This window comes from Natrix helvetica (genome assembly GCF_964273705.1).
Source record: "Natrix helvetica genome assembly, chromosome: 4".
In the NCBI taxonomy this organism is placed as follows: domain Eukaryota; kingdom Metazoa; phylum Chordata; class Lepidosauria; order Squamata; family Natricidae; genus Natrix; species Natrix helvetica.
In genome coordinates, this window is record NC_138550.1 from 154,768,571 (window position 1) to 154,791,173 (window position 22,603).

General features: G+C 43.4%; 1 protein-coding gene across 2 annotated transcripts in view; it reads left to right on the forward strand.

Moving 5' to 3' along the window:
* The first annotated feature begins 523 nt into the window (after window positions 1-523).
* DEPTOR (DEP domain containing MTOR interacting protein) overlaps window positions 524-22,603 on the forward strand; it is an 85,603-nt gene continuing 63,523 nt past the window's right edge. The window contains exons 1-2 of one of the 2 annotated variants that reach the window (XM_081950859.1): window positions 524-774; window positions 1,626-1,727. In XM_081950859.1, coding sequence (XP_081806985.1) covers window positions 1,639-1,727 — 89 coding nt within the window. In that variant the 5' untranslated portion in view covers window positions 524-774; window positions 1,626-1,638. Of the gene's footprint in view, window positions 775-1,625; window positions 1,728-11,883; window positions 12,013-22,603 lie in introns of those variants that run through there. The other variant, XM_081950858.1, reaches the window with a different exon arrangement.

The window sequence follows — 22,603 nt, forward strand, 5'->3', positions numbered from 1 at the left end:
AGTCCTGCAGTCATAAGTGGGAGGAGATGGGTGATAGGAACGACGAGAAGACTAATAGTAAATAGTAGTGCAGCCTTAGTGAATGCTTTGACAGTGGTGAGGGGATTATTTGTTTAGCAGAGTGATGGCATTGGGGGAAAAACTCTCCTTGTGTCTAGTTGTTCTGGTGTGCAGTGCCCTATAGCGTCGTTCTGAGGGTAGGAGTTGAAGCAATTTATGTCCAGGATGCGAGGGGTCTGTAGATATTTTCACGGCCCCCTTTTTGACTCGTGCAGTATACAGGTCCTCAATGGAAGGCAGGTTGGCAGTACTTGCTTTACTGTAAGAAAGAGACGAACAGGAAAAAAACTGAAGCAGGGGAGGGGAGGGGGCGTGCTCCAGAAACGCCCCCCTTCCTGTCACTTGCCCGCTTCGGCGGTTCGGAAGGTGTTGCTAACCGCAGCGCGATTGTTTCCCACCCGCACTCCTCCTCCTCCTCCTCCTCCCGCTCCCTCCCTCCTCCCCATGCTTCCCAGCGTCCCTCCCCGCCCGGACCTCGAGGCGAATTGACTCCCCGGTGCCACCGCCGCTCCTGAGAGCGTACGCCTTCTTCGGCTCCAGCGAAGCCCCTCGCCGCCGGGCCGGACGGAGGGGGACGCTGCTGGCCAGGCTGCGCTTTGCTGCAACCACGTGTCCTTCGCAGCCTGCCTGTCACACCACAACAAGGAAGCCTGCGGGGGAATCTTCTTCTCCCTTTGGATCGCCTTGGGGGAAGCCGCCACTTTCCCGGGCCAGGTGAGTCCGCTTGAAAAGCAGAGTGGGTGGGTGGCAACCTCGCAGGTTAGGATTCTCCCCTTGGCCACCCAACCCCCGTCGCTTTGCCCAATGTCAGGTTGTCTTTTTTTTTTTTTTTTGGGTGGCCAGTGCATGGGGTGGCTGCTTGGTTTTGTTGTCCTTTGCAGCTGGGGGGGGGGCGGGGGCGAGCTTTGCGCGGCCGAGGCGATGCGAGCTGAAGGGATCCAGAGAGCTGCGCGCATCGGGAGTGCAAGGGGGTGGGTGGGTGGGTGTCTCCGCACTGGAGACACTGCCGGGGTCCAGGGGGTGGGGTGAGCGCAGCCGAGGAAGCGGCGTGTCCGAGAGAAGCGCTTCTCGGGGTTCTAAGGGAAGGAAAGCGCTGAGAAGCTTGCTTAAAATTGCAAGGATTGCCAGCGATCGAGCAAAAGCCTTGTTTCTGCTCCAGAAGAATTGGTAATTTTTTTAAAAAAAAATTTTTTTAAGGGGGGGGCGCAAAATAGGCTCCGGGGAGGAGGCGGCCGGACAAGCAAGTTGACAAGGGGAGGAGACGCAGCCATGTGCCCGGTTGCCTTCCAAGCCACATCAAGGCCTCGCCTGGAAGTCTTAAGCTTCCCGTTCAAGGGCGCCGCTCCGGATTGCCCAGAGGTGGTGCTTGCATCCTTTTTGACACCATCCTAAAGAGGAGCTGGGTTATAGACAGTGAAGGTTGAGCTTAAAAGTCAGAAGGCTGAAAGAGAAGCATCTGCAAGCTTTTGGGATGCTGAAAGGGGCATCCAGATGATCTTCAGCCCGCCTTTCATCTTCTCCTTTTGTTTTTGTATGTGTGTTTATGTGTGTTTGTTTCTGGCCAGGCTGGTTGCAGCAATGGAAGAAAATAGCTTGGGCACCCTGCAACAGAGGGCATCTGAGCTGGAGCGCATGGCTGTGGTTCTTCTGACAGGGGAACAGCTACGGTAAGGATGGGGCTTTTTGCAAGTACTTCACCTGGAGGGGGCAGCAAGAGAAACTGGGTTATACTACGCCAGATTTTGGTTTTTCCCGGTTGGTTTTCCTGGAATAATCTCCTTTTCCCTTAAAAGGATGAAGGTTACATGGGGAGGGTTGTCTCCTCTTATTTAATTAGTCTCAACCATAACCCTGCAAAGTAGATGGGCCTGCGAGGACATAACTGGCGCAAAGGCACCAGGTGAATTTTTCCTTCATCACTCCAAGCTGCCGTGTTGTAACAGGATGCGGTCCAGCTACATAGCAATGCCTGATAGTTTCAAGAATTTTCAATATTTTCACATCTCAAGGAGGAAAAGACTGCTGCGAGTGAACAAACGCCCAAGGGTAACGAAACAGATCCGGCATTCCCATCATCCTCTAACACAGGGCTCTCCCACCTTGGCAACTTTAAGCCTGGAGGACTTCAATTCCCAGAATTCCCCAGCCAGTTTTGCTTTAAGTCTGGGAGTTGAAGTCCTCCAGGCTTAAAGTTGCCAAGGTTGAAGACCCCTGCTCTAGCAGACTGGCCTTGCTGGGTAGAGAAGATGGGAGTTGTATTCCAGCTTACCTGGAAGGCTGCCTTGGAATAAGGTAATTTTCGGAGAGAAGAGAAGTTCATCCATCTTCGGAGCCTGCCTTTATTTTAACTTTGTGTTCATTTCCCCAACTGGCAGCAAACAAGGATGAATTCAAAAGAGCGATTTTAGGGCTATCCCTCAACCCGTTCCATCTATACAAAAACAGGAGGATGTGTTTTTAGCTGTCTTGCTGTTACGGGATAGCTAAAGTCTGAGAATGAAAGAACGGTGTTTTTTTTTTAAAAAAGAAGAAGGAACAATTCAAAACATTTTGTTTGACATCTTCTCATACCACCATCTGTCAAACAACATTTCCTTTTCCAGATACACAGCTTTGATTCTTCTACATAAGGCAAAGTCTGCACTCTCTATACTTCAGGCATATAGCATGAATAGTCTATTGGGGTGCCAAACTCAAGGACCAGGGGGCCAGAAATTTAATTTGACACCCCTGGTCCAGGGGTGAAATCCAGCAGATTCTGACAGTTTCTGGAGAACAGGTAGCGGAAATTTTGAGGAGTTCAGAGAACCGGCAAATGCCACCTCTGGCTGGCCCCAGAGTGGGGTGGGAATGGAGATTTTGCAGTATCCTTCCCCTGCCACACCCACAAAGCCACGCCCATAGAACCAGTAGTAAAATAGTTGAATTTCACCACTGCCCTGGTTTATTCTATCTGACGTGCATTGACTTTCATATGAGGTTTTCAAGGATTGGCAGCAGGGATTGGAGCAAAAATTAAAATGAGCAGGCACAAGGCCACATTTCTCTCTTGGTATCTGTAACTTTGACATTTTCCATCCCCGTTTCCCTCTTGTCTTAATGATGACTGGCGATCCTGGGAATTGCATTATTTAGCTCTCCCTGAGAGCATCAGCTTGCTGAATGTTGATTGGTGCAAGTTATAGAACCAGCCACCACTTAAAAAAAAAGAGATTGCAGGTAGTCCTTGACTCTTTCTTCATTTACAGTTTGAAGTTACAACGGCACTGGAAAAAAGTGACTTATGACTGGTCCTCACACTTTTGACCACGGTTGTCTGATCCAAATTAGGAATCTTGACCACTGACATATATTTATGATGGTTGGACAATATGCTAGGACACACACACACACACACACACACACACACACACACACACACACCGAAAGATAGATAGATAGATGATAGATAGATAGATGATAGATAGATAGATAGATAGATAGATAGATAGATGATAGATAGATAGATAGATAGATGATAGATAGATAGATAGATAGATAGATAGATAGATAGATAGATAGATAGATAGATGATAGATAGATAGATGATACCTGTAGATATAGAAGAGCGGATAGATAGATGATAGATAGATAGATAGATGATGATGATAGATAGATAGATAGATAGATAGATAGATAGATAATATAGACAGACAGATAGAGATAGAGATAGATATGTAGATTATTATCTTATTTTATTTATTTATTTATTTATTTTATTTTAGTTTTTATTTTTATTTATTTAATTTTAAAAAAAATCTTATTTATCTTTATTTTATTTTATTATTCATTGGTTTATTTATTTAAAGCTTTCCAGGATGAGGTGAGATTAAAATCCGGGAGGGGGTTCCACCAGCCATCGGTGTAAAAGGATTTTTGTTGCAAAGTGAAATTGCAACCTATGCAGAATTTACAAAGCCTTCATTAGTGCCAGCAGCCAAGTTAAGAAACCAAGTAAGAGGAAGTGAAATGCAAACATTTTATGATAAGTAAAACATGTGAACTACTGTTGTCATATCAAATAGAGAAGATTTTTACATTTTTCTTTCCTTTCTGCTTGCATGCTCTCCTGAAGGCTGAAACATTCAAGCATTGTGATGCCCTGATATTTATTTATTTGTTTGTTTGCTTGTTTGCATGCCCGTACGTTTCTGCTCCCATACTCCAGATCAGGGGTCACCAACCTTTCGGATCTCAGAGACCATTAAATTCATAATTTTAAATCCTGTGGACTACTAATATTGAATTACCGTAGTGACGGGATGGGGTCCTTCAGGCACTTAGCTTGGCCACCTGTTAGTGGAGAGAAGCACCTGGAGTCAACCCTAGGTTTGCTGTCCATTGCAGCTAGGAATCTCAGATATGGCCAAGAATGAATGTTTGACTTGTAGCCAGCCTGGGCGCTAAATCGGCCCCCTGAAAACTGTCTTTCGAGGAGTCCGGCTGAAGTTTCGCACACCGCTTACTAAAGTGCCTGGACTCCCAGGGAGGGAGGTTGGGAGGGAGGTAAGGGCTGGAGCTACTCAACGGCTTCCAACAGGCAGTCAAACTAAGTGCCTGAAGGACCCCATCCCATCAGCGAATGGAAGTAATTGCTTCAGTGGACCATATCCAGCCCAGGGTCCGTAGTTTGAGGATCCCTGATTTAGTGCAATATAAAAAATGCAAATATTTTTCTGTGGACCACCAACATTTTCTCGTGAATCCCCAGTAGTCCACGGACCACCACCTGGTGACCCCTGCTCCAGATGGTTTACAAATAATACTTTTAAAAAACAGAACAAATTGTCAAATCATTCCAAAAGGTAAAAGGTTAATTCTTAGACCATGTCTCTTTGAGGACAGGTTTGTAAGCATCTTTCCCTGCAAACAGTCTTTGACTTATGATTATAATGGATACTGCACTTTCTATTGTATGCTATAACAGTAGTAAGTCAATGCACCCAAATTGACCAATCTAATTTTATGTCATTAAGCAAACCGATCTTCTGCAATGGAACTTTTTTTTTCCAGAAATCGGAAGTAAATGCCCTAAATCTGTCATAAATCACAGTCATGTGACCATAGAACACAACAAACAGCTATTAATGCAGGCTAGTTGCCAAGTGCCCAAAATGTGATCACATGATCTCAGGGGCGGCCATTGGAATTTTGAATTTGAGTCCTAATAACTTTTGTAGGGGGTCTATTGTAACTTTGAACAGTCACCAAGTAATTGGTTGTAAGTCGAGAACTACATGGATTCACTTCCAGCCAGACGATTCTACCTGGAGGAGGGTGTCCTTGAAATATATTTATTTATTAATGGCTTGCTTTTACCTGAGTAAATTTTAAGGAAAGGTGTGAGTAGTAGTGTTGGAAGAAATGTCCATCTGGGTTCAGTTCCAAGTGGGGAGAAAGACACTGGAAACACGGAGACTGTTTGGAAAGATGGTTTTTAATAGTGGACAGGACCACGTGGTTTGAGGTCCTGGGGGGAAGGGTGATTACATGCCTTGAAGATCTTGAAGAAAAAGGGCAGAGATGCTGAGAGTCCCTGGATTTTATGCCCTCTCTGGGCTTTTGAATTTGAGCTTGTATTCTGATTGGTTGTCAGACTCCCATGGGAGCATGCAGGAACAACTCTATCGGTTGTCTTTTGAGTCCCAAGCTTGGTTGACTCTTACCGTGTAATGATGTAATGAAAGGGCTTTGGGATTCCTATTATGGCTCTGCCTGAAGGAGATAGATCTTCATTATGTAGAATAGACTGGCTCAGGCCTTAATGGCCCATTTACAAAGGTGGGGGAAATATTCTGCGTTTTTAACATTTCCTAAAATGTTTCATTTTCTAGGAGAGGGGTGGGTTTTACACTTCCTACAGTAGCTACTCTGCTGTAACTTCAGCCAGCATCCCTACCACCATGGGAATTCTTGGAAAGTGTAATCCAGCACAGTTGGGAAGCCCTTTAATGAGAGAAATCTACCACACTCTGTTAACTTGACAAAGTTCAGATGTGTGGGCTTCAACTTACGCTGACTGTGGGATTCTGGGAGCTGAAGTCCACACATTCTAAAATTGCCAAGTTTGAAAAACACTGGTCAACCTCCTCAGTGTAGCAGCAAGAAAGAATCAGTTATGCCTTCTGCGTGTAGACGGACAAGAGGGGAGTGAAATTTCTACCCACGTACGTCTTATTTGCAATGGATATCAGCGCTGTTCTGAGCCAGGCCTGGTTTTTGCTTTGTAAGGGTTGTGTGTGATATTTGCAGAGATCTCTGGATCGTTGCTTCACTGCTAGAGGATTCTGCCTCTCCAAAGCAGTGTGGATTAATGGTCCTTTGATCTTATCTGCCTGTGTCCATATGGAGCTCCCCTAATTTCATTTTGGTCAACAAAGAGGCATGTGGTTTTTCCAGATCTTCCTCAAGCTGTTCTGCACATTATCAGATGGCTAAAGAAGAACACATTCCATTTCTCCCAGCCTCCCTCAGAGATTAGAGAGGCCCATTGATTTGGTCGCTGAATGGAGGCGCCAACTGAGTGTTGGCATGGCGGATTGCTACGAGGGCTGGTGCATGTTTGGTTGCAGAAGTGAGGGTTGAGCAGGTAACACCAAGTGAGCTGCAAAGAGGCAGGGACATAATTTACTGTGATGTGCCAAAGCCAGAGACAGTACCTTGAACTGGCAAATGATGCTTAGATCACAAGAACAAAGCAGATGATTTTATGAGTAGCTTTACCCGTACAACAGTGCCAAAGCACTGGGGTGTGACACCACATTTTTCCACTCCAGCAGCAGATGATTGCACAGATAAGGCCCCAGAGGCAAATAATGGCACCATCATGAGCGCATGAGAAGGAGGAGACTCAGTAGCTTAAAATAACAACATGCTTTAGAAGTCACATTTTTTCCTGCGGAACTTTCTTCTCTTTTTCTCCTGTTCCTTGAGAGCAGCAATGCATGACAGAGGGCGAGTCAGGTAGGAGGGAGATGCAGGTGTAGCCAAGACACAAAGGGGAGAAGCTTACTGAGCACATACACACTCTGGTAAAGGGACATTTTGAAAATGGACAGAGAATAAACCAGTGCAGAGGGCAGGGAGGTCTGAACTGCAGGGCCATTGCTGTGAGGCACCAAGAATGCAGCCAATTAAATAATGGAAGCTGTGTGTTGGGTGTATCAAGCTTGTTTAAGGTTGGAATTGAATGTTCCAATCACTTTTCTTCGCATAAAGGTAGATAGAGGTAATTGGATGAACTGAGTCCTGGAAAAGTGGAAAGCGTGGGAAAAATCAAAATGATTTTTGTCTTGATTGTGTCGGAGCAGAAAGAAACTCCGAAAGGCCTTCAAGATTCTAATACAAGAGGATATTTTTTTTAGCTCAGGGTTGAATTGTGGGGTCCTTGATGCGCTCTGAACTTGGTGGTTTTCTTGCAGGCATTTCATTACCCAACTAGGTAATATCATCAGTGCTAAAAGGGAGTGGGGTTTGCTCTCTGAGTCTGAAAACGTATTAATTGCAGAACACATGGACAGACTTCGCCATAGTTTCACCTGGGAAACAATGAGTATCAAGCTAAGTTCAAAAACACTAGAGAATCCCTGAAAACCTGAAACTCTGATAAACCACCCATCAACAGGCGCATAGAGATAATAATGTCTACATGCCATTCAAAAGAGACAATAAAAGATCTAGAAGATCACTACACCTCTGATCAGCAATCAATACCCAGATAAGTAGAGATAAATAACCAAATACAAACAAACAAGGAACTATTAACTGAGTAAGCAACAGCCTAATCAGGGAAGAGTCAAGGACACTATCACAACAATGACAGGGTAAGCTACTTGTACATAGACAGAGAGAAACCCCATTCCCTTCTAGCACTGATGATGCTACCTAGTTGGGTTATCAAATGTCTGCATGAAAACAACTAAGCTAAGAAACCACCAAGGACCCCACATTCCCATATTCTGCTATTATACACTTCAATAATAAAGGATGATTCCTGTAACCCTTAGGATGTCCATTTTCCAACCCAGGCTATCCTGAAGCGCTGACACTCAGTGAACATTAAGAAAAGCTTTGCCAGTTTTCTCAGTTATGGCTTTCTCAGCTCAGTTATATAATAATTGAATACATGGCTGAGAGCCCTAACGCTCTTCCCCTGCGAAAAGCCAAACTCGGCAACAACATACATTATTATTTAAGGTGGTACAAAACGTTTCAAGCTCACAACTGCTATTTCCAAGGGTTTCAAACTTGAAACAAAAACTCCTGGTGTTTCTAAGAGTTTTGTTCAAGTTGCAACATAGCATTTATTTCTTTTCTTAAACAGCAGCCTTTTGACTGTCGTGGCTGGAATACTCAGGATAAAGCACTGAACCATTTCATGTTTTCCCCTAATGGACATGGCCAGTTCAGGTTGTTCTGATAGAAGGCTTCAAGGGTTGGCTGTGTGATCACAGCTCAAACCAAAACAAGTTTCTCCTTACATGATTAGCCCTGAGGTTTTGATCTGTACGGAAGATAGCAAATGGCCAGAATGTTTAGAAACGAGAAAGCAAAAGCTGGGAGGAAAAAGCAAAAGGAACTGAAAAGCGGAAAACTTCTCTAAGAGAAGACAAGTAGAGGTAGTCCTTGGCTCTCACAACAGTTCATTTAATGACTGTTCAAAATTACAGTGGCACTGAATGAAGTGATTTATGACCATTTTTCACACTTACGACCAGTGGTGGGTTACTGCCGGTCCTGACCAGTATGGCTGTACTGATAGTGGCCTGGAGCAGCTGAGAGTGCACCGGTACAGTGGCTCGTTTGACCCAACCTGCGCTCTATAGCTGTACTTATGCCAAAAGGCACACTGCGCATGCACGCACAGTGTGCGAAGCCTGCGCTGCCTCGACAAGCAGCCGGGTGTCGCAGAGGCGGTGGATTGCGCATGCATGCACAGTGCACAAACAGACTGCGATCAGCGTACTGGTAGTGACGGTAAGAGCAAACCACCACTGCTTATGGCCATTGCAGCATCCCCATGGGCACAGGATCAAAATTCAGACGCTTGGCAACTGATTTATGTTTATGGCGGTTGCAGTCTTCTGCGGTCCTGGGATCACCTTTTGAGGCCTTCTGACAAAGTCAATGAAGACTACTTGTATAAACGTAATCAAAAGATAGGTCTCTCAATGTTAAATCAATCTTTGAATACCGAGTCTGAGATTACAGAATAAAATACAGAGTTGGAAGGGTCCTTGGAGATCTTCTACTCCAACCCCCTGCTCAGGCAGGAGACCCAATACAATTTCAGACAAATGGTTATCCAATCTTTTCTTTAAAACCTCTAGAGTTCTAGGTTGCTTCTCTCCTTGATTAGTTTCCATCCGTTGCTTCTCCTGCCCTCAGGTCCTTTGGAGAATAGGTTGACCCCGTCTTCTTTGTGGCAGACCCTGAGATATTGGAACACTCCTATCACGTCACCCCTTAAAATGGGCTTCTTTCTTTTTAATTAACCACAGTCTCGGGAGAGGGAGAATCTGATCACGCATGTTACAGGAACGATGTATGTAGTGCAAAGGTGGGTTCCTACCGGTTTGGCCGAGTAGGTAGTAACTCAGCCGGACACACACCCAAACCGGTTCTACCCTGGACGGCACCCAGCTTGATTATCTGTTCTGAACATGCCATAGAACAGGGGTGTCCAAACTTGAGAACTTTAAGACTTGTGGACTTCAACTCCCAGAATTCCCCAGCCAGCCATGCTGGCTGGGGAATTCTGGGAATTGAAGTCCACAAGTCTTAAAGTTCCCAAGTTTGGACACCCCTGCCATAGAACAATCTTCATTGCAAAAATATTTTTTCCCCCTTTTCTAATGTTGGGTGCATGGGCAAATCTTTTTAGGTATGCACAGGCGGGAGCGCATGGACAATTTTTTTTGTACGCCGAACTGGCAGTAATGCCGGCAGGAACCCATCCCTGATGTAGTGGGATGGAGATGATAGAGTCCCAGTCCAGAATGCATACACCCATCTGTTTGCGAGATTTCAAGTGATTTTAAAGAAGAAAAGGAAAGTATTCTGGGATTCAGAATACTTTCAGCTCTTCAATGTAGAGCAGATTAAGAAACCAAAGCCATGCATGCTGATGCTAATTTTATTATAAAGTTACAGTTACAGAATCTTGCGAGACTGAATGTGTTGCCCCCCCATCCCCTTTATCTTCATGAGAACTAGAGAGGGTGTTTCCTGAGACATTATTTTTCTCAGGTTTTTATTTCTTGCCCAGGTAAACCAGTTTTTTTGATCAGGGCTCGGCGGTGGCTCCTAAATTCCTCAAAATTATTCCTTTCTCTGCTCATTATAGAAACGGCTTGAGGACCGTGTTTAATCGAATTATATAATGTAAGAACCGAACTGAGGATAGAAATTTTAAAGCTGTTCTTAAAAGGCAAGATTCATTATTATTATTATTATTTTTGGAGCTTCTCTCTCAGCCTTTCCTGCGTGAGTTTTTTCTTCTTTCAAGTTGGCTTATTTCAACAGCACGGCTCAGTATAGATAAAGCTTTAGGCAATAGCCCCGGCTGCTGTCCTTGGCAAAACCTGTCATCTTGAAGTTTTGCTCCCTCTTCAGTGAATTCCTGCATACGTTATTTGACAGTAGCAAGCTTATAAAGACAAGGGAGAAATTGCACAATAAGGGGAAGATGGAGACACTCTCTGATTTATTTATTTATTTATTTGGTAAATATGCATGCTTGGTAAAGGGGAGTTTATAGCAATAGCACTTAGACTTATATACCGCTACATAGTGCTTTCATAGCCCACTCTAAGCAGTTTACAGATTTGGCATCTTCCCCCCAACAATCTTGGTCCTCATTTTACCGACCTCAGAAGGATACAGGGTCTCCTGCTTGAACAAGATGGTTGGACTAGAAGGCCTCCAAGGTCCCTTCCAGCTCTATTCTGATTGATTGATCCCAATGGTGGGTTCCTACCGGTTTGGACCGGTTCAGCTGAACAGGTAGTGGTTTGGAGGCCTGGGTCACTGGAACTGGCAGTGACCCAGGCCTGCCACGCCCCCTAACTGGTTCCCAGGGCGGTGCCATTGGCACCGCCATCTTGTTTTCCAGTTCTTCACATGCACAGACATTTTTAATTGCACTGTGCATGCACATGCAGCGCCCATCAAGTGTGCAAACACAAGCGAACTGGCAGTAGTGCCTGCGGGAAGACACCACGATTGATCCTCATGTATACTCTGAGCATAAATAGTCCAGGTCACAAGATAAGAATTCTACAAATTCTAGAATATTTCATTGCACATCTAGTTTTCTACAGCAGTTGCTAGAGGGGAGAGCCACAACAGAGCCAACAGTGCACAGCTTGGTTTGTCTGGCTTCATTTTAGTGTCCCACAACGCTCTGGTGTGTGTGTGTGTGTGTGTGTGTGTGTGTGTGTGTGTGTGTACTAGGGGTGTCAAACTCAAGGCCAACGGGCCGAATCCGGCCTGCAGGGTGCTTAGATCTGGCCTGCGGGCCGCCCTGGTAACAGTGAAGGACTGGCCCGTGGGCCCTCTACTAGTGAAAATGGAACTGGGGAGGTCGCACACCCACCCTGACCATGCCCACCCCAGCCCCCGAGGTCAAACACAAACCTGATGCGGCCCTCAATGGAATCGGGTTTCACACCCCTGGTGGTATACATATGTCTACAATGGCAATTCTCGACTTATGGCTGTAATGGAGACTGCCCATTATGTGTCATCACCTGACCAGCCCTATTTTATGATCTATTTTTACAGTGATCACTAAGTGAATCCAGAACTGTTAAGCAACCACTGCAGTTGTTAAGCAAACCCATTGTTTGCTATGGGGTGGTTTTGTCGAAAACCAGAAGTAAATGCCAGTTTTCAGCAAAAAAAAAAAAAAAGGTAAATTGTGGGTTATGTGACTGCAGGATATTGCAAAACAGAACGGTCACTGAATGCCCGAAAAGTCGCATGGCTGGGGGCGACTGCATTCAGAACTTCAGAACCAGATCATAAGTACCTCTTTTTGGAATGGGTGTCCCTTGTCATTTTGACAAGTTGCTAAATGACAGGTAGTAAGTAAAGGACTACCTGTAGTTGCTAGCAGAGTTTGAAATATAATGTTGTGGCCCACCAGCAGCCAGCAGAGCTGGCAGCAGATTCGGACAGTGAGGAGGTTGGAGAGGGATATGGGCCAGTCCTGGAGTCTGGGGAAGGCTCTGATGAGGGCTCCTTGTCAGAGGGAGAGATGGGCCAGGACTGTATGCCAGTTATCAGCTTCCTTCAGAGTCAGACATCAGTGAGGCAGATGAACAACTGGAGCCTGTTCCCAGTGTGCGTATGCGCAGAGTTGCCAGACGAAGGGAACAGCTAAAGAACAGGGGTCGACTTGGGAGTAAAGCCACAGGTGGACGATGAATGGCCCCTCCCAGAGGAAATAAGAGAGGAGCGAAAGGGGAGTGGAGTTTGCAGAAGACAATTAGTTCACTTCGTGACTCTCCGAGACTCCTTGCCAGGTTTTGCAGATATCGGCCTGGCAGTTCTCCAAGCCAGATAAGGTCTGTGACTGTAAATCCTCCCTTGAAAGGCTTTGCTGGATGTGAATGAGCAGAATTCACAGTAAATTAATAAAAAGGGTTTTTGTCGGGACCAGGACTTTGCTTCATGCTCGTGGGAAGCCTTAGGCCAGAACATATAGTTCTACGGAATAGCGCCTCAGAGAGAAAGCTTGCCATATGGCATTTTCGCTCTGCATCCTCTCAAACCTGGAGAAACAGTCCTTAGGAAGTTTCTAAATAAATTTCCATGAGGAGGAAGGAAAGAGTGATGTATTGCTTACATATTTATCACTTTTGGCATATTGTTCTCCTGTATCACAATCCTAAACAGTAAAAGGACTTCCTCAAAGGTTATCAGGTCCACGGATCTCGCAAACCAACACTACTGCTTCCTGAAAGTAAATTCAATTATTTCAGTATGATTAACGTCCCAAGATCTAATATTGTTTGTTAAGCTGTGCTTTTAAAAATGAGATTGCCTCATTTCCTTCTCTGTTTTTCTTCAGGGCAGCTTAATTACGCAGCTTAAGCCAATGCAGAGGTTGCTGCCAAAAATGTCATGATCTTTAAAAATTGTGCGAAGAAATACAGTTAATCCTTGACTTACAACAGTCACCCGTTTAGTGACTATTCAAAGTTACCATGGTACTGAAAAAAGTGACTTGTGACCATTTTTTCACACTTATGACCGTGGCAGCAACCCTATGGTCATTTGGTCAAAATTCAGGTGTTTGGCAACTGATTCATATTTATGACAGTTGCAGTGTCCACGCAGAGGTAGGTTGCTCCTGATTTGGCCCGGTTCAGCCGAACCGGTAGTGGAATTCAGGCCTGGGTCGCAGAATCAGCAGCGACCTAGGCCTGCCACGCCCCCGAACCAGTTCACTCGCCGCCGCTGGGCCGCCACCATTTTGGTTTTTAGTGACTGCACGTGCGCAGTTCACTGTTAATTTTTCTGGGCATGCATACATTGAACAGCGCGCGTGCACACACAGTGCACTTCTGGCACGGGTTGCAAATTGGTAGTAAAACCGGCAGCAACCCACCCCTGGTGGTCCACGCGATCACCTTTTGCGACCTTCTGACAAGCAAAGTCAATGAAGAAGCCAGATTCACTTAACAACGGTGTTACTAACTAAACAACTGCAGTGACAACTGTGGCAAGAAAGCTCATAAAATGGGACAAAACTCACTTAACTGTCTCACTTAGCAACAGAAATGTTGGGCTCAATTGTAGTTGTAAGTCTAGGATTACTTGTATTGTATTTTGCATTTCTGTATATTTTCATTTTTTCTGACACTCACTATTGGCCCATGCACTATGCTAAACGATGTTTGTTTAATCATTATTGAGTAAATCATAATTGCCCAGCTTCCTGGTTTATGTCTAAGACATAAACTACAGTTTACAAACCACAACGAATGCATTAATGAAAGCTGAAAGCCACAATAACGGTATTTATACAACTTACAAATCTTATAATGCAATTTGATGTATGAACCCTCTCATTATCTGCCCAGCGTGTAACCTATAGAAATAATTCTCTAAGAAAATGCTCCTAATTCCCAAGTAAGCAGCATGTGAGCTTTCTGAGTTTAATGAATTAGTAAGTTAAATCAATAGAGTGTATGGTCTTTCTTAAAACAGCCATTTTGAGAATTGCTCTGCAGCTGTGCTGTTAAATACATTCTATTTTATTCCAGGTCAAAACTGTGCATGTGCATGCATGTGAAATTAAAGGTTGGGGTTTTTTTTGAATATTGAGAAAGAGATTCTGTTTTAGTGTTGAAGTCGGACAAGGGAGATCAGTTTGAATTTAACCCTCAGCTGTGAAAACTCTCTCAATGACTTTGATAATGGATGCTTCTAGCTCAACCTACCTCACAAGGTTCATGTAAGGAGAAATAAGAAATAGGAATTGCTTGAAGAAAAGCAGGGGAAATGAATACAGGAATTCATTGCAGCCGATCCTCACAGTTACAACTGTTGCAGGATCCCCATGATTACATGATCAGAATTCAGGCAATCAGTGTGTATTTACAACTAGCCAATAACCTGGAATTGCCCAGGGGTATTTATTTATAAGGGGAAAATGTCCGGACCAAACATAATTTCTAATGTTGGATTTTCCCCCTTACCAGAGGAGTCCCCTTGTGGAGTACTGTGAAGCGGTTACCATGGCAACTCCACTGTGCTGTTCAGTAGAAGCCATTTTACAGCATTACAGTAGAAGTCATTTTAAGGCACAATAGGCTGTATCTTAACAGAACACCCCCCCCAGGGGTTTAGGGGTATCTTACCCCCACAGTATTTCTTTCCAGAGAGTAAGCCATCTGTGTACCAAGTTTGGTTGAAATTGCTCCAGGCATTCCAGAGTTATGCTGGAACACACACACATTTATATATATATAGATGAAGAACATGTTGACTTCTTAATATATTCTGGCTTCCTCAAGAATCTAACATTCATCAATCATTTTTCTTATTCCTCCGTCTTTTCTAAAGCCATGTTATGTTATGTTGGAACATACACACACACAACCATTTTATATATATATAGAAGAAGAAGATTGTTGCAGCATCCCAGGGTTATACAAACCTATCAATAACCTTCCCTGCCAGCTTCTGACAAGCATAATTAATGAGGGAAGCTGGGTTTTCTTAATGACTATGTGATTCATATAACAACTGGGGTGATTTGTTTAACAACTATGACAAACAAGGCCGTAAATTAGGTCTGACTCACTTAAAAACTGCCTTGCTGAACAATGGAAATTTTGATCATGATGACCACATGAGGGTCATAAGTTGAAGGCTACCTATAATTAATAACTTGCATTATTTTAAGTCTTAAAGGAAGAGTCGTGGTGGAGGAGTGGTTAGAATGCCATATTGAACGCAAACTCGGCCCACAGCCTGGAGTTCGATCCTCACCAGCTGAAGGTTGACTCAGCCTTCCATCCTTCTGAGGTCGGTAAAATGAGGACCCAGATTGTTGGGGGCAATAGGCGGACTCTGCAAAGAGAGAACTGTAAAGCACTGTGAAGCGGTATATAAGCCTAAATGCTATCGTTATTCAAACCACTCAAAAGTGAAAGCTGTTCAGAGAGTTCACAACAAAACACACTTGAAAAAATACAATGTGAATAAAAAACCTATACAATAAAATGCAAAATAAAAATACCATATAAAAACTAGGGAGCATCCAAAAGTTACAACAATAGGAATTAAAATATAGTGAAAAGCCCATTTAAAAGCCTGGGACCATAGAAATGTCTTCACTTGACAGTGAAATGATTTTAGTGTGGGGACCAGTTGAGCCTCTTTTGGGAAGGTTTTCCATAAGTGGGCCGCCTCAGAATATCTTTCCTCCTACAGAAAATCACCTCACAATGTTTGTCAATGGGAGAAAGCCTCATTGCATGTTTTTTTTAACTCCAGACAGATACATACAGTATGGGAGAAGCTTCTCATTCAGGTAATCCCAGGTTAAAGGTAAAGAGCAGCACTTTGAGTTATGTCCAAAAAAACCAGCACGAATGGGAAAGACCTGGAATAATATGTTCCTAGTGAGTAATCAAGCTGCTGGGTTTTATATTAATTGAAGTCTCCAGATCATTTTAAAGACAGTCCCGTGTACAATGTGTTGCAATAATCCAAACGGAAGTTATCAGAGCATAAACACTGCATCTGTTACAAAGTTCTCCATCCAGTAAAGTTGTAGTTGATAAAATAAGCACAGGCTGATAAAAGGAACTTTACCAACTTCCAGATGATAGAATTGATCCTGCTTTTTCCTCTGTTTCATAAAAAATAGTTTCAGGAATGACCAAATTTGCTTTTATCTGAAGCTAAATGATGTAATATTTAATACTGCATTCAGTTCTGTTCGCCATGATGTAAAAAAGATGTGGATACTCTAGAAAGAGTGCAGAGAAGAGCAACAAAGATGATTAGGGGACTGGAGGCTAAAACATATGAAGAACGGTTGCAGAAACTGGGTATCTCTAGTTTGATGAAAAGAAGGACTAGGGGAGACATGACAGCAGTGTTCCAGTATCACAGGGGTTGCCACAAAGAAGAGGGAGTCAAACTATTCTCCAAAGCATCTGATGGCAGGACAAGAAGCAATGGGTGGAAACTAATCAAGGAGAGAAGCAACTTAGAACTAAGGAAAAATTTCCTGACAGTTAGAACAATTAATGAGTGGAACAACTTGGCTCCAGAAGTTGTGAATGCTCCAACACTGGAAATTTTTAAGAAGAGATTGGACAACCATTTATCTGGGGTGGTGTAGGGTTTCTTGCCTAGGTAGGGGGTTGGACTAGAAGACCTCCAAGGTCCCTTCCAACTCTATTGGTTATTCTATTCTATTCTAAATGAAAAGAGTGACCCACAAGCTTACCTCAAAGTTATAGAATTCATAATCTCCAAAGATTGCACTTTTTCTCCTCAAGTTAAATGTCTTGCCTTCGGAAGTTGTGGAAGCTTCATGTCTCTCTCTTTCAAGAAGAGATTGGACTGCCATTTGTCAGAAATGGTGTAGGTTCTCCTGCTTGGGTGGGGGTTGGACTAGATGACCTACAAGGTTCCTTCTGTTAATCTGTTAACTCTGTGCCATAGAAGCTAGTTTGGCTTCTAGAATCACCCTGCAAACTGTGAATCTGCTCCTTTAGAATGAGTGCGGATTCCTCCAGGATAAGCAAGATGTCCCTTAGCTAGACAGATGCACCAACCATAAGCAGTATCTTTGTCTTGTTTGGGTTAAGATTCAGTCTTATTGATCCTTATTTGGTCTATTATCCTACCCTGGTGTTGGTTCAGAATGTCAACCCCCTCACCCATAATACAAATAGAGTTAGAAGTAGTAGAGACGGCATTTCAGACCACATCCCTGGTTGACCTCTCTTAGCAATTACATGAAGATAACATAATAACAGAGTTGGAAGGGACCTTGGAGGTCTTCTAGTCCAATCCCCTACTCAGGCAGGAAAGCCTATACCATTTCAGACAAATGATTGTCCAATCTCTTCTTAAAAACCTCCAGTGTAGGAGTACCCAAAAGTTCTGAAGGCAAGTTCTGAAGGCCACTTCTTAATTGTTCTCCCTGTCAGGAAATTTCTCCTTAGTTCTAGGTTGATTCTCTCCTTGATGAGTTTCCATCCATTGTTTCTTGTCCTGCCTTTAGATGCTTTGGAGAATAGGTTGATTCCTCTTCTTTGTGACAGCCCCTCAGATATTGTAACACTCCTATCATGTCATCCCTAGTCCCTTCTTTTCATTATACTAGAAATACGCAATTCCTGCAACCATTCTTCATACGTTTTAGATGTTAAAGAGCATAGAATAGAGCCCTTGGCAACTCTAACTGCCATGTGGCAGAAGAATTAGTCCACAAATCTCCTTCTGGAAATTAGGGGTAAACTCACTATAGTAAAAGTGTCCTCATCACAACTTGGATAACTTGTCCTGGAAGATATCATAGTCAACAGTGCTGAAACCTGGTGAGAAGTGCAGGAGACCCAATTGGATCTTTTTCTCAACACAGGTCATCTCACAAACCTACCAGGACAATATCTATTCCCTAGTTAGGTTGGAAACTACTATATGTTGAAATGGATCTAGAAAATCATTTCAGCTTCATTCATTTTAATAAAGGCATGGAAGGAAACAAATGTGGTGGGAGTGCTTTGGAGCAGAAATAATTTCCCCAACCTGAATATACAACAGCACAGATGAATACCCTACCATTTTTTTAAAAAAATCATAGGAGAGCTCTTGACAAGATGTAATGAGACAGGTGAAAGAGAGAGATCTGGGTGAAAGTTTATTGGAACAAGTGTTGCAAATTTAAAATGCAGAACATACATATAGCGTTTGGGGCTCAGGTTTCATAACTGAAGAACATAGGCTACATTTAAGAGTTACTTTGTTGGTTCTGACCAGATATTGGGGTCCATATTTTGACCCAACCAGCTTTTTGGTCTGTTTCAAACCAGTCTAGTGGAGGAATCTTACAGAACGCAAAGAAGATCAGGAAGATAAATAATAAGGGAAGGATTGATGGAAGTAGGAGACTCTTCAGAAAGCCACCAACATCTCTCTGAAGCGTGATAGTCCTTCTACAGACAAGATCTCCTCTCCCGTTAGCAGCTAGTGGTCTCTGAAAGGAGAGAATTTTCCTTCCGCTTTTTAATTAGTGATCTTTAGTGGAACCACCATTTATTGTTGGAAATGAATGGATGGCCAGCAAAATATTTTGTCGCTGTTGGTTTCTTCCATCTTCTCTTTTGCTCCTGGCAAGTGTTCTCCAGGGCAGAAAGTGATGAGAGAAGATTGTGTGTCTCACTAAAGAGGAGAAGAGTCCAAAAGTTAATTACTTCTTGCTAAGCTAGAAAAAAGGGGAAGGATAGCATTACTACCAGATGGATTTGTAACTGGCTGACAAACCATACTCAATGAGTAGTCCTTAATGCAGTGGGTCTCAACCTTCCTAATGCTGCGACCCTTTAATACAGTTCCTCATGTTGTGGTGACCCCCAACCATAAAATTATTTTATGTTTTCCGTATTTTTTTGAAAATATGTGTTTTCCAATGGTCTTAGGCGACCCTGTGAAAAGGTCGTTCGACCCCCAAAGGGGTCCCGACCCACAGGTTAAGAACCATTGCCTTAATGGGTCTACATCTACATGGAGGGAAGTAAGCAGCGGGGTACCACAAGGTTCTATCTTAGGCCCAGTACTCTTCAATATCTTCATAAACAACTTAGATGAGAAAATAGAAGGGAAACGTACGAGATTATGCCAAGCTGGCAGGAATAGCCAACACCCTGGAAGATAGGCTCAAAGTCCAGATGGATCTTGAGAGACTTAAACACTGGGCCCTATCTAACAATGAAATTCAATGTAGAGAAAAGTAAAGTCTTACACTTAGGCAAGAAAAACCAAAAGTACACATATAGACTGGGTGAAACCAGGCTTAATAGCAGGGGAGGAGTCAAGGCCATTGTCAGGGATACAGGAAATAAGATCAGTATTCTCAGGCTATTCCAGGGATGTTCTCAAGAACTTAAGGAGACAACTTCTTCATCCATACTGGGTTTTTAGTGGCTTGACAGCTTCATATGTCTGAGACACCCCCACTTTGGACTTGGACATAATGGCCTGAATAGCTCCTTTCAGCTCTGTGGTTCTGTGAGTTTGTTTTTTAACTCTGCCATTTTGCTATTGTGATGTGGTTCTTCAAAAAATTCTCGATTAACTCTGCTGCTGAAGCCATAATGTACAGAGACAAACTCTAAATTTAATTCCATTTTGATTAATTCTCCTCATCCCAGCCAGTTCTGCTGAGCAGCAACATAGGCGAATTATGTTCCTTTTAAAAATTAATTGTAGATGTTTATTTTAGTCCATAATATAAATATACCGTCAAGTGTACTTTAAAAAAAAATTGAGAAGACCAATGTGGCTGCTAAAGCTATTTGAATGATAAGGACAAAGGATTGAGCCACCCTTCTAAACTATCATGAGATTGTTAGTTAAACATGGCGCAGGATTGCACAGTTAAGACTCTAATGTTTTTGTTATGGAAACTTCGAAGTTTTTGCTGTTTATTTTTTCTTATGGAAAAGAGGAATGTGCTTAGAAAGAGGAGGAAATGCTAAATTATCAAAGACCCAACTCTTTGAAAAACTGATTGATGCAGATTTTTAATTTCAGAAATAATGTAGATATTCCATGTCTAAAGGTATATCTCAAAATAGCAATAGCGCTTAGATTTATACACTGCTTCACTGTGTTTTTACAGCCCTCTCTAAGCAGTTTACAGACTCAGCCTATTGCCCCCCAACAATCTGGGTCCTCATTTCATCAACCTCAGAAGGATAGAAGGCTGAGTCAACCTTGAGCCGGTGAGACTTGAACTGCCAAATTGCTAGCAGTCGGCAGTCAGAAGAAGTAACCTGCAGTACTGTCCCAAAGGTGTGTTTTTCAAGAGGCAACTGGACTTTCTGGTTTTCTTTTGAAGACGTTTCATTTTTCATCCAAGAAGCTTCTTGAATGAGAAGCGAAACATCTTCAAAGAAAAACCAGAAAGTCCAGTTGTCTCTTGAAAAAAACACCTTTGAGACAACCGTGACCTCGATGACTGAGAATCTCCATAGACATCTAAAGTTATACTTTCCGTTACTGTATTTTTCAAACTATAAGACACACTGGTGTATAAGACGCACCAAGATTTTGAAGAGGTGAGAAAAAAAGGTTTTGTCCTCCCTGGCCCCCAGGAGCACTCTGCAGCCTTCAGCAGGGCTAGGGGAAGGCACAAACGCCTTCATTTTTGCAAAAAAACAGCCAATTTTTTATCCGTTTTTTGCAAAAATGGGCATTTTTGCCTTCCACCAGCCCTGCTGAAGCCTGCAGAGGGCTGCTGGGAGCTGGGGGGAAGGCAAAAATGCCTCCATTTTTGCAACAAATGGACAGGTTTTTGCAAAAATGGGATGCAGGGGTGAGGCTTTGGGAGAACAAAAATTCGGTGTATAAGACGCACCAACATTTCCATGCTCTTTTAGGGGGGGAAAACATTGCGTCTTATACTCCGAAAAATACGGTAACTCTGTTTCTCTGTGTGCCAAGGATGGGAGAGTTGATGGCCAACTTATACAGAGGACACCAGGATGAGATGGTTATTTTTTTTCTTTCTGTTTTGATAAAGATACTATTTTAGATTTCACAGGCACGATTTTAGACTTTGTTTGGAAAGCACTTGTAATGCCCTTTTGTGTCTGTTGTCAAAAGAGTTAAAAGTTCTCAGCTAACAGGCAAGATGGTCAATTTGCCACTGCCTTTTGAAAGGTTCAGCTGTGCACACTCCTTCGACCTTGGCAATCATAATAATAAAAAAAAGGAATGCGCAAATAATGAAGTACCTAGATTGAAGATGGCAAATGATTTGCTAGAAAAGATGGCTATTAGAAGCTCCTCCTTCTTGGTAAAGAACTCGTTGTTCTGCCAGACTTATAAATAGCAAGGGCAGTGAGGGTGGACCTTGTGGGCTTGGCTTGTGTCGAAAATTCAGAAAATGCCTATCTTGACTCTGCTGGCGTGTCTCACACATGCACACCTCAAACAAAAGAGAAACAATTCTTTGTCTCTCCTCCACTTCCCATCTGTACAGCAACATTCGGTCCAGGCTGGACTTTAAGTAGAGAGGTCAGGCCCTTGACTTCAGCCCTAGCATCACCACTGCCACTCCAAAAGGCCACCTTGCACCATTCATCAAGGTGTGCAAGCCTTGGGGAACGGCGCTGCAGAAGAATGAGATGTTGTGTTGTGTTGTGTTGGTCACACAAGGCCTTTGTTTTAAAAGTGGCTTCAGAGAATGTTTTTTTTCATAGCCTTCCAACTTCCAAAAACAGCGGGAAAGCATGCCTCATTCTTGTGCGATTTTCAGAGGCTCCAGAGGCTGTGCCACAGCAGAGCCAAAGCACCCGAAGGCCAGACAAGGAATAATGGATGGAAACTGATCGAGGAGAGATTCAACCTAGAAATAAGGAGGAACTTTCTGACAGTGAGAACAATCAACCAATGGAACAGAAGTTGCCTTCGGAAGTTGTGGGGGCTTCATCACTTGAGACTTTCAAGAAGATATTGGACTGCCATTTGCCAGAAATGATATAGGGTCTCCTGCTTGAGCAGGGGGTTGGACTAGATGACCTGTAAGGTCCCTTCCAACTCTGTTAATCTGTTAAGTGGAGGCTACACCCCATTCTTGCTCAGCCTCTGAAAATCACACGAAAATAGGGCATGGTTTTGAGAGTAGGTGTTGGCTGTTGGGGATGTTTTGTTACCTAAAACATCATGGTATATCAGCTTTGGTACATATATCATTGGTTCTCCATCAATGACATAAGGTCTTGGTGATGTTGAAAACCAGGTT